General features: G+C 33.8%; 1 protein-coding gene across 1 annotated transcript; it reads left to right on the top strand.

The window, feature by feature from the left end:
* Positions 1 to 1,216: 1,216 nt before the first annotated feature.
* On the top strand, positions 1,217 to 4,863 carry LOC137398661 (tetratricopeptide repeat protein 28-like). The gene is made up of 2 exons (XM_068084845.1): positions 1,217 to 1,964; positions 3,585 to 4,863. Exons 1-2 carry the CDS (start codon positions 1,248 to 1,250, stop codon positions 4,857 to 4,859), a joined length of 1,992 nt encoding a protein of 663 aa, XP_067940946.1. The 5' UTR covers positions 1,217 to 1,247; the 3' UTR covers positions 4,860 to 4,863.
* Positions 4,864 to 13,117: the final 8,254 nt, after the last annotated feature.

The raw sequence follows: 13,117 nt of genomic DNA, 5'->3' as shown, positions 1-13,117 counted from the left end.
GAAAAACTGAGCATATTATTAACTAGCTTAACTTATTTATCAAAACTGAGAAATAGTAACAATAAGGAACCTTGGAAATCAGGCTTCTCTTGAGTCATCTTAGTTTTCTTTGACTAATGAATGCTACTTATTTGTACTATCTGATAATTCTTCATATAAACTCTACTTTATCTACTACCTTTCTATACAATTTACAGGCTCATGGTTTAGCTAACTTCTGTGTAACAGAGGATCCACTACCTGAGAGACATAAGTTAGTCTATGAGATAGAAGAGAGTTGGTACAAAGGTAACCATCCACTCAGTTATGATGAGCATCAGGAACTGATTAGAAGCCATGAAAAACTTCTACATGAGTACCGAAAGAAGACAAATGAAGATTTTGAACTTTTAATTGGCTCAGTTAAAGAATTAGAAACTGATAACATCTTTAGTGAAAACAGCAAACAAAAATCTAGAATATTTTGTAAAAACGTGTTTGAAACAAGTGAGAAATGCACAGAGGGTCTAATCAAAGTTTCTAGAAGAATTTTAGAAACAAGTGTCACACTTCTAAAAAGATTAAATGAAGAATGTGATGATAAGTTTGTGGTCATAGCTCTTGGGTCAATTGCAAAGGGGGAGGCGACTCCGTATTCTGACCTAGAATATGGAATTATAGTTGAAAATAATTCTAACTACTTTGAAAGATTAGCCGTAGACAGCTACTTCCGTATAGGGAATCTCAAAGAGACACCACTGAAAGCTTTTGATATCCAGGAACTGATTGAGAATGACTACTTGGACCATCAGATCTCTACTGATAATATGTTTGTTGGCTACAGAATTGATGGAATTACACAAAGATCAGGTAACATACCAACAGGAAATGGAAAAGGAGGTTATAAGTTGACATTCACTGTCGACGAACTCATGACGCTCTACCAAAAGGAAGCTGAAAAACCATTTGATAGTTACGCTGCAGACAAGTCTGACATGCTCTCATCAACTGCTGTTATTTTAGCAAACGAGTCAATATCTGACCCTTGTGAACCATATCGATTGTTTCAGTCAGCTAAAAGAGTTTATGAGAATTCAGTGCCAGAAAAAAAGAATGTTTTGCAAAAACGTTTGCAATCATTTCAACAGGACATGAACAAGTACTCATTTCTTCCTGAGTTCACAAAATTTCAACCGCCAGAAAACAGGAGTGTAAAAGTTAAGGAGAAGTTATTCCGATATCCAACTTTGCTAGCAAACAATTTGAAAATGTGTTTGCAGTTTGATGCCGTGCATTGCTGGAAAGTTTTCTCAACTATGAGAGAAAAGGGCCTGTTGTCACATGACAATCATGACTACTTAAACATTCTGTTAGCTTCATCTATCTACATACGTACATCTGCTTACCTCAAACTGAAAGCTCAGGCCGAGTTTATTCATGTTGCTGATGAACAAACTGTAGCACAGAATGAGACCTACATTGCTCCCCCACAGTTAATCCTAACCATGGGATGCTTGCTCGCTCCAATCAAACAGTCTGTAAAAGCGAGCGTATCGGAAGCCGCTGACTCATTTGAATGCCTTGGCAACACTGCCATCTCGTCGATATGCGCAGAAGTTTCTGTAACAAAAAATGACCATTGGGTAAAATCTGAGGTTTTATACTTTATGGGCAAATACTCTGAGGCTAAAGAGGAGCTAGGAAATGCTATCGGTAAATCTCTAGAATCTTCTGGGCTTGACTTCTTCTTCAATAAAGTAAAGGAACACGCAGCGAGTATGCCTGATGGCGAATCCTTTGTGCGCAAGAATACTGAGCTTTGCGCATACGTACTGTACTATACTGGGAATTACTGCCGTGCTCTACAGTATTTCATGCACCTCATTGACAGCAATCAAGCATCTACTGAGTTATTCAGATTTCTAGCGGCGCACTGCTACAAAGAGATTGGTAACTGGAAAGATGCTAAAAAGATGCTGCCAAAGGTGAGTATCAACTGTTTCTGCTAAAAGTGAATTATGTTTTTGGTTTCTATATCATGGTGGATCTTACATTGATGCCTTGAAAATTTGCTAGAGAAAATTACTGTACAATAACAACAAATTTAAATAGAATGTAATTGGTATCAGATACCTCAAAATGTTCACTAGACTACAGGTTGTGTCAGATGATTCGTTGTCTAGGCTATCAAAACTTGGGACTCCGTTGTACGCTGACACTTACTGTTGAACACTTACTTACGCTATTGACACTCCGACTAGGTAAACCCAATTCAGTGCTTGTTTAATGTGCTTCTTAATGTTTTTTAAAATAAATTTTCAACTAAAGATCAACTTGTGCAAAAATGTTGTAGATTTTATCAGTACGTACTAGTTATCAGGTACTTTTGATCATTTGCAGTTGTTTTTGATGTTTGAGCTGATCTGACTGCCTGTACGTTTCAAGATTGAAATTAATAAAACTTGATCACAATTAAAATGCTCAAAAGAAACAACAATGTAACATGGCTTCACTAGATGTCATTGTTGCTACAGTTACTATTGGACATTGAATTCAAGTTGAAGTATTACGAGTCCCGAGTCTGTTGACCTTTTTGTATTATCAGGTTATATTGATTTTAATCTTCAAACATGTCAGCAATCAGATGACTTCAAACATTAAAAGCAATCACAAATGATAAAGAAATACCAACACTTTTTGAAAAAATTAACTAAAAACGTTTGCGCAATTTCATCTTCAAGTTACTACTGGCACTTTGATCTAATCACTTTACAATATTAAAGTTGAGATGCTTTTCAATGTTGCAAAACCCCAGCAAAAGGTATATTAATAGTAACAACTTGTACAAAACAACACAAAACAACACAAAAGTTAGTTAAATTTATAGATGAAACTATTTTTAATTTATTTTTAATTAACAAGTTTAATTATTGCTGTTAATCTAATCACTCTATAATCTTAAAGTTAAAACAATCTGATGAAAAACAAGAGTAAAAGGTAAATTAACAGTAATTTCAGCTAGATGGAAAATTTATAACACAGAATAACACTGAAGTTAGTTAGATTTATATGACTATTGGTACTGAATGGATCAACTCGCTAAGAATGTGTGTACTAATTTACAGCAAACCAATTATCTGTGTGTCCAGTGAGGATATAAAACTAGAACCGATATTACGTGTGATAAAAGGAATTTATATTACTTGCTGTCACTCATTTGCTTTCACTTTATTACTTTATAATTGTTATAATAAATTTGTGCTCATTGCTTGCACAATATTTAAGTTTTGATTTATTATTTTATCAAGTTATACTAAAATATTGTTAAAGGATTTCCTAATATATAGCTTGAATTCCCTCCATTCTAAACCTCTGCTATTGAAGCTGCACACGGATCATACTACTAATACAAATTACAGCTAAACAAGCAACTCTCTCTGATCAAGTTTCAGACTTTTGTTATTATACATGTATAATATCAAATGCATGCAATAAGCTGAACTTTATAGACCGTTATATACTAACTATGTGGGTGGTAAAAGCTGGTAGACAACACTATAGATGATAATTTATTTAAACCTTAAAATGATTGAGTAATATTTTAGGACAAAGAGGATATCACTGCATTAGCTGATTACAGAGATATATCTACAGCATATTTCAACATCGGACAGACATATTTATCATTAGGTGAGCATAGCTCAGCCTTAGAATTTCTGACTATGGCCTTGAATAAGCAGAAATCTGTGCACGGAGAAACTGCTACTCATTCTGATATTGCTCGCAGCTACCTAGGCATTGGTAATGCACATCATTTTATGGGTGACTATAAAACAGAATTGGAGTATTACACCAAGTCTTTGGATATGTGGAAAGCTGTGTATGGAGAAACTGCTACTCATTCTGGTATTGCTACCAGCTACCATAATGTTGGTATTGCATACCAATCGCTTGGCAACTATAGAGAAGCATTAAAGTACTACACAAAGTCATTAGATATGAAGAAAGCTGTGTATGGAGAAACTGCTCTTCATTCTGATATTGCTTGCAGCTACACAGGCCTTGGCAATGTAAATCAATATCTGGGTAACTATAAAAAAGCATTAGAATATTACACCAAGTCTTTGGATATGTGGAAAGCAGTGTATGGAGAAACTGCTACTCATTCTCATATTGCTAGCAGCTACCTAGGCATTGGTAATGCAAATCACTCCCTGGGCCACTCTGGAAAAGCATTAGAATATTACACCAAGTCTTTGGATATGTGGAAAGCTGTGCATGGAGAAACTGTTACTCACTATAATATTGCTTACAGCTACAGTTCCATTGGTACTGTATATCACTCACTGGGGTTTTATGGAGTAGCATTAGAATATTACACCAAGTCTTTGGATATGATGAAAGCTGTGCATGGAGAAACTGCTACTCATTCTGATATTGCTGGCAGCTACTACAATACTGGTAATGCATATTTCTATCTGAGTGACTATACAACAGCATTAAAATATTACACCAAGTCTTTGGATATGAGGAAAGCTGTGTATGGAGAAACTGCTACTCATGCTGATATTGCTGACAGCTACAACTGCATTGGTAAAGTAAATAACTCCCTGGGTGACTATAGAGCAGCATTAAAATATTACACCAAATCTTTAGAGATGATGAAGGCTGTGTATGGAGAAACAGCTACTCATTCTGATATTGCTCACAGCTACAATAATGTTGGTAATGCATATCACTCACTTGGTGAATATAGTTCAGCATTAGATTTTTATACCAAGTCTTTGGATATGATGAAAATTGTGTATAGAGAAAATTCTGCTCATTCTTACATACAACAAGTCAAGAGAGATATCGAAAGCTTGCCACAAAATATCTAGGTCAGATCGAGTACATTCATATAACTATATATAGACAATTGTAAAAGTTGTAACATGCAACACCTATAGCAAGATATATCTATTTTATGGTATTTTTAATTGTCTGTTAAATTCAGACATTGAATTTTTTATTAATCATATTCTGAAACCAGAATTTAATGATAAAAACTAAGGATAACAGTTAATATAGCACTCATAATTAATATGCTTTTAGATAACACTGGCACCATCCTGTTGGGTTATAATTAGATAAAACTAGAATAAACGTAAAATGTTGTTGTTTACATTTTTTAAACAATGATAGTACTACTCACTGCTTTATATTCATCATAAATTTCAGTATTAAGTGATATAGTAATAAATCAGTGTTGAACTTTGAACTCTCTCATCGTTTCTCTACAATTTGTTTGATATCAAATGTTTGGTAGAAATATCTCCCTGATAACTCCCTGATAGTTCTTACACTGGGTTCAAAATGTATGCAGAGTATGCATATAAGAAGGAGCTTAACCATTCAGAAAATATTAGCACACCATGTCAGAACTTGTTAGCTCAGTTGTGATCGATCTGCCTGCACTGTCCAAAATCTTGATTGTCATGATTGAGCTATGCACACTTTGGAACGTCTGGTTCAGTTGATGTGTGACCTCAGCTTAAGAGTCCAGAGCTAAATATAGACAGATAACAAGTGGTAGAGGTCACAAACTAGCAGCATCTATAACCTACACAGTCTTTTGTATGTAGTTCAGTACCAGAGGCAAATACTTCCTGGTTATAAAAATAAACGTTAGAGCATGCAGATTTTATTACAGTGCACCCTCAGGATACAACTTTGATTTGTTTCAGTTTTGGCATCATATGGTGAAGAGTTGTATGTAGGGGTATAGAAACCATAGTGATCATATAATGCCAACATGCCCTAGTATAATCCACGAAGCTTTATATAAGTGCTGAACATATTAAAAATTAGCAATAAAACAGTATGTTAGCCTTGTAGTATATGTTAGCCTAGTAGCTAAGTTTCCGATGGTAACTTTGCGTATTTAGTGAGTATGATATGCCATAAAATGAAACATTACAATGTACTATGTATATGTGCAGTAGCAGCAGTACAAACCATAGGAAGTTTTTATCTTCAAGACAGATGTATAACATAAACTTTGATTTCAAATAAATTTAGCTTACTACACACATACTTACATTCTTGCATTCTTACGACACAACAATTTGGTTTCAGAAAAAGCCGAGACACTAGCCAACTATTATTTGAGCTCACAAATAAAGTTTTATTGACAATGAACCATTTCAGAGCAGTATTAGGGATATTTCTTGATTTTAGTAAGGCTTTTGAAACTATTGACCACAATATACTTATTCACAAATTAAATATATGCACTTTTCATCGTTATCCACTCACAGGATAAAAAACTACTTAGAATATAGAAAACAGGTAACTTTTATAGAAAATTACAAATCTAGCTTTTTAAGTATAAATTGTGGTGTTCCTGAAAGCTCTATCCTGGGTCCAACCTTATTCTTAACATATATTAATGATCTTGTGTTTTCTACTAATCATTTAAAACCTATTCCATATGCTGATGAAATAAATTTATTTTTTTAGTCTAATAATTTGAATAATGACGCTGATAAAGTTAATAATAAACTTAAAATAATTGAACAATGGTGTAATACAAATAAATTAACTGTAAACAAGGACAAAATAATGTACATTGTAATAAGAAATCATCAAAAGAAAATTAAATTAAAAAACAATAAAATTATTTGATTCAGAGTTAAAAGAGACATTATCGATCAAATTCTTAGGAATTCATTTGAACAGTCACCTGATATGGGATACACACAAAATAAGCTGAATTAACAGATAGAATCTATATCAGACTTGATTAGTAGATGTTCTAAATGTTTACCCAGAAGTATTATGAAACTAATTATATTGTGTTTATTAACTCAAAAATTAGTTACTGTCTGGAGTCATGAAAAAATGCTCCATTTTGTTATTTAAAAAAATACTAATATCACAAAACGTCTAATGCGCATAATATTTAAAAACCACCACTAACTTTAGTTGTCTGTGTTGCCTGTTGATAAAATTTATCAGTATAGAATTTTCTCGATAGCTCATCAAAATTGTATTCAAGTGATGACGAAACCAATGAAGATTCACGCCATAACACGAGATTTTTAGAAACCAATCTACTTTTACCATTATTTAATACTGCTTCATGTCAGAAAGCAATCGAATACAGAGTTCCATCACAATGGAACAGTCTTCCAATAGAATTGCGCAAAACCTCTGCATTTATTAGTTTTAGGGCTAATGTTAACAGCCATGTGTTAAGCCTAGATTAATTCAGGCCTTCTGTTTGAGTTTGTCAATTTCTGTGAGCACAGCGCCTCAACTAGCTGCAGTGCTTCTGCGCATGTGGGCCTCATCATGCCTTAACTAGTAGGAACTAAACTTTCATTTATTTTGTTCAACTTGATCAATATTATAACTATATCTTCATTTTTGCTTAATGCTATATTTCTAATAATTAATGAAATGAAATATATACACACACGCACACACAAACTAGCATAAAGTGTGTAATTATAAAACATAAAATTAACTAGAAATTTCCCTGTCATACAGCCCACGCCCTGACATGACCTCTGAACATATCTTCTGTCTGGCATGACATTTTCTGACATGACTTCTAAACCCAAACTGGCCACCACGCGGAAGACGGAATATTGACCTTGTAGGATTAACCTGAGCAATGAGTAACCGTTCTATAAGCGTAAGAGAAGATAAAAGTTCAACAGATGGACCTGGGTCTATATTGTCGGCTGCACTGAACTTATTAACACTGACAGGTCTAGCTTGTTGGCATGTATGACATACAAATGTAGTTGTATTTGAGTATTGTATGTAGCCTAATGAAATGTTTCTCGTTACATCCAGTACATGTGAGGTAAGATATGTTGCTTTCAAGTTTGCCTAGAAAGTTGTTACGCAGTTCTTGAAAATCAGAACAATCTAAAGATAGAAAATGAGGAATGTGATAAAGGGGGTGAGGGCAGCGTTGGGAGGAGCAATATTGTTTTGGGCAATATTTTCATGGTCAATGATGTTCGTAAAATCATGATCATCATCTGGAAACAAAGGGACTGCCAAGTCCATGTCATTTACATCACCTACAACATCTACTAAAACATTCGCTGAATCATATGAGTTGTTGTTATTAATTTGAGTAGCGTGTTGTTGAACATTAGCATTTGATATTGATGGTTGCTGTGAGGACCTTCTATTTATCCTCCTATTGAGCAGTAATAATTGAGAGACACGTGGACGGCCACTGCATCGGACACAATGTGGTGTTCTGGGAAGTTGTATGTCCATGGTAGTTGTCAAGTTGTTTTTAAATTAGATTCAAAAAGTCAATTGTGCAAAACAAAAGGCTGTATAAAAATCACACCTAATCTACTACTATCTCAAACCTATGTTTTACAACAATAAAATAAATATTAATTAAAGCTGTAGGCCTAACCTACTGTACTGTATATAAATTAACAACAGCAATAATGAAATATGTTTATTATATCTCTAAAATGCAATATTAGAAGTAAAATGGCAATCTGCTGTGTAATATACACAGTTTGAAAGTTGGTTGTGTTAAATGTAGAATAGTTTTGATAGTGATTTTTAACAGAAAGCAAGTATGAGCTTTCATGTGTCTTAAAGGTTTTTGCAAACTGGAGCAAAATAGAAAAATTTTCTCGTCCTAAAAAGGCATTCTAGATCAGCCCTAGCTTGTACATAAAATGTAAAGAATTTTGGCTAACGTTTTAAATAATTTAATGAAACCTTCAGTAATTGGACAAAGAAAAAACATAGGCTGATAAACTGTGTACCACAATTTCGTACCTGTAAATTGGTCTACGCCTCAAACGGTCTACGTTTATTACAGAAACCTTTGGATAAATTCAAATAATTATTCTTATAATTATATCTTAAAATAATTTTAAAAAATCGAATAATTATTCTTATAATTCAATAATTTTGCAAGACATTAAAAATGGAAAATTATTAGAAACCTTGGGCAATTAAACAATGCCATAGACTGGTGAAAGGAGCACGTTTTTCTCAAAAAATGCGCAATGCTTAATAGTTCTACTATCTGTCGCACGACTTTATTGGCGTATTGTTGGCCGGTCTTAATTATGATTTAAAAAAGCTTTTCAATTGTTTTATTGCAATTTTAGGCAAAATTAATTTGTCTATTTATGTATAATATGATCAGATGAGTAAGGTTTAGGATATTGTCTACAAATAATAAAGACTTGTTAACATATTTAAATACATGTAGGTTTATATGCGTTTTGTATCGTTGTTATACTTAAACGACTCCATTGAAAAATAGTTAAATTTGTTGATTAGATTTAGGCACAAGGGTTTGCGACGATGTTGATGAATAATTTTTGTGAGTTGTGTGCACATATGCATTTATCATAAATCTCCCAAACAATCGCTTCGCTTGTGTTTGGTCATGGGACGAGTGTGTCACTGTTAGTCACTTACAACTGGTTTCTTAGAATACTATTAAAGGCTTGATTTACACAACGCTATTGAGTGTGATCAAGGTTTGAACTGGACAGCTGCCAAAATCAGACATCTGGTTAAATAACTTGTGACCGCAGATTTTTTTATAATTCAGGATTGATCATAAACACTTTTTAAACACAATACCAACAGGAAACTGATAGCTCTAGAGAGTAGACAATATCGTAATAGGCCTATGTCTGTCATATGTCCTGCATGTGGATAGTGATCATTCTGAACAACAAATTGATATAAATACAGATATCCTAAGTTTTATTGAGTCTCACAGTTGGGTACTCAAATAGCGATGCCTGCTCAGCTGTTGGCGGTGTCAGAAAGGCAGCAGTCGCAATCTAGGCTGTGTAGATTTAAGTTTTGGCTGCAAAGGAAAAGCATTAGATTCTGAGACATTACCTAGGCAAATTTGATGCTGTTATGAGTCAAGGTTAGTGCTTACACTAACTGTTAAAAGATAACCAGTAAGGGAAGCATAACTCACCATTAACATATAATTGTAATTGTCTCCTACTTTCAAGATAGTGAACTAGTCTCAAGTCTAATACTCAGAGATGTACCTATTAATACAACATGAATTATTTAATAGTAGTGACCTTTATATATATATACACACATAACTAGATAGTCAAATGTATAAATAATGAATACGGAAATATTTTTGTGTGAAATATTCATTGTTATTGACTCAAACATCCACACTATATCATACAAATACATTTATACCCATATAACATATACACACTTACACTTAATAAACATATATCATTTTACATGCCATACACATTTGTAATAACTATGCAATAACATATTATTGCCAATACCTGAAACTGTCATAAAAACATATATAATGTTTATATATTATACACATAAACAAGTAGCAATAATTTCAGTGTTTCTATAGATAATCTTGGTATGCGCATATAGGATTTAAAGGCAGTGTAAATGTTGATGATATGGTTTCATAATTCAACTGAAGTATAAAAGAGCCAAAAGAGTTAACAATAATATTTATTGATCCCATGATTCTCCTTCAATTTCTGTCAAGAAGGAATAGTCCTAGCTTTTTGGTTAAAGTAATATATTCCTCACCTCAATTATAACTGTACCATCAAAATGTGTAGTTGAAGTTGTAACTACATATCTCGGTTTTTGTCTATGCACTGTAGTAAAACTTTGACAGGGTACTTGCTTGTTCAAATGTTAGCCCAGATTCTCTCTACACAGCATAAGCATCTGACTACCAGGTATTACGACTCTCAGTAGCTCAAGTAAAAAACAGGCATTCAATAGCTGAACAGGCTGAACAATTTTGCTAATCAAACAGGTGAATGGGTTACTAATCAACTAAAATAAAGTCACTGAGTCAGCTCAAGTTGTCAACAATGACTCGGGTAAGATCTGAACTGCTGCCGACATCTCACAGCTGGCTGGCATCTTTGCATGCTCAGTACTGTACAACTTCCTGAATAACACAAGAAAATGATGACCCTGTAAATTATTGACCTCAACATCTAAATAGTTGTAGCTGCTGCTATGGTAGCTGCCAACAGTTTCATTAAAAGTTGACTTTCAACAAATTCACATTACAGTTATTTGGTATCAAAAGATTCACCTTGTCTTACTCGGTTGTGTTGTAGGTGCCAAATATGTGGAAATGTGATTAAAAGCTTTTAAACCTAGTCTCTCTGACCTAGTCATTACAGTTTGGTTATTGTCTTGTCAGGTGATGTTCTCACGTGAATTAGCACTATTTATGACAAACACTTCGAATTTTACCGAAGACCTCGTATCAAATATAGATGCTCGCTACTTTACAGTTTTGTTTCGGCATTATTTAATTGACAAGTCGTAATCTGATCATGTGACCCAATACTTCGCAAATAATTTCTGCAGCACTTTTCGATTATCACAGGTGACCAACAGGCCTGTCATGATTATCAGACAATGATACATGTATGTACTCCTTCGAGGTAAGATTAAAAAATTAAACAAAATTTACAGTAAGTTATTAAATATCACTGCTAAAAGTGGCAGCATTACAATGACGATAAAACAGACGCGTAAGAACAATAGACATGGTTTTATTGAATGCATTAAGTATATTTGTGACGATATTTCGACGAATAAGGTTACATGAAAGTGTAAACAGAAACCATCTACCACAACTACGTCACATTTGAGCCGTTTTGGAAAAAGAATCCAAACTACGGCGGTCTCATGCAGCTGTGATTAACTGTTCGTTTTTTTAGCTTTTAAGAGCTTGTGATCACATTTCCACATATTTTGCACCTGCAACATTACAGAGTAAGCCATGGTGAATTTTTTAGTATCAAATACCTGTAATGTGAACTTTGTTGCAAGTCAACCTTTAAGAGAGGCAAGCGTGCAATAAGCGGCTCACATGACCTTAAATTTAGACAGAGTTTTTTCATACCATGTAAAAGTAATGCATGGGGAGAATTCCCACCACCCCTCCTTGCTCTAGCATCAGAAACTTTGCATATCTATAGATTACCATCATGTAACCACAAATTATAAGGGATTTAACTATAAAACACACTCTAAGCTGAGACTTAAAAATAAATGAATTGAATAAAATTAATAAGTAAAATAACTTACATTTTTATTCAAGAAAATAGTAAAACTCTTATATATACGTGTATATATAAATTATGTTATAAAGCAATGTAAAATGTGCAAAAGGTATAACAAAATAAAATATAACTTGTGATGGTATAATATTTAGTCACTAAGTAAAAAACTCTGGCAGCAGAAAGTATCACAACTAGAGGATTCGTAGATGAACACAAACAGTAACAATTACTCTGTGAAGATGATATAAATATTGTTAGGACAATGGACAATCAATGCATTACATTGTGAATGAAATTTACTATGTCATTATAATATTGTACATAGCTTGTTATTTATGGATTAATTACATATTAAATTTACTTGCCTAATTTATAATTCAAGGATAATACATTTGCTATAACAACTCTTTATAAATATACTTGGGATGTCTTTTACCAATTCATTGTAAACTCAGTACTAGAATAAAGAACATTACAGTGAGAACACAACATATAATTGGCAACAAGGACACTCTTCAGCTGGACATTCTACACTTCAACTATACTCTAGATTTTCTCTACAATGTCTACTCAAACTGATCAACTGATTCAACTGCTGACTCAACAGATGACTCTTCAAAGAGAACAAATGGAGCAGCGGAAGGAGCAGCAAAAGGAGCAGCGGAAGGAGCAGATAGATCAATAGAGAAGACAGCGAGAGAGAGAGAGAGAGAGAGAGAGAGAGAGAGAGAGAGAGAGCAGTAGGAGCGGCAAATAGAGCAGCTGGAGCAACAGAAAGAAGAAAATAGACGGCTGATCGAACTTTTAACAGAAGACCAAAATAAAAGCAGGAGGAACTACTCCACTAATTTGACTGCTTTTAAAGAGCCAATTCTATTACTGAAGACAGAGTTCCACAGATATTTCTAACCACTCAATCAAAAGTTATTTACAAACAATAAACTGATTGGTCAGATCAACAAACTCCTAAAAAAGAAGTCAACAAACTGCCAATGGAAGATATTGAGGACTACATGATGACTCAATATAACCCTAGAACTGTC

This window comes from Watersipora subatra, chromosome 6 (genome assembly GCF_963576615.1).
Source record: "Watersipora subatra chromosome 6, tzWatSuba1.1, whole genome shotgun sequence".
Classification (NCBI taxonomy): domain Eukaryota; kingdom Metazoa; phylum Bryozoa; class Gymnolaemata; order Cheilostomatida; family Watersiporidae; genus Watersipora; species Watersipora subatra.
The sequence above is the reverse complement of the archived record's forward strand: the minus strand, read 5'-3'. Positions and strand labels throughout refer to the sequence as shown.

Excerpts from the sequence above, each read along its gene's own strand:
- LOC137398661 (XM_068084845.1), top strand. The coding sequence starts at position 1,248 with ATGTGTTTGCAGTTTGATGCCGTGCATTGCTGGAAAGTTTTCTCAACT. Across the intron at positions 1,965-3,584 it reads CTAAAAAGATGCTGCCAAAG|GACAAAGAGGATATCACTGC; the intron begins GTGAGTATCAAC and ends GTAATATTTTAG.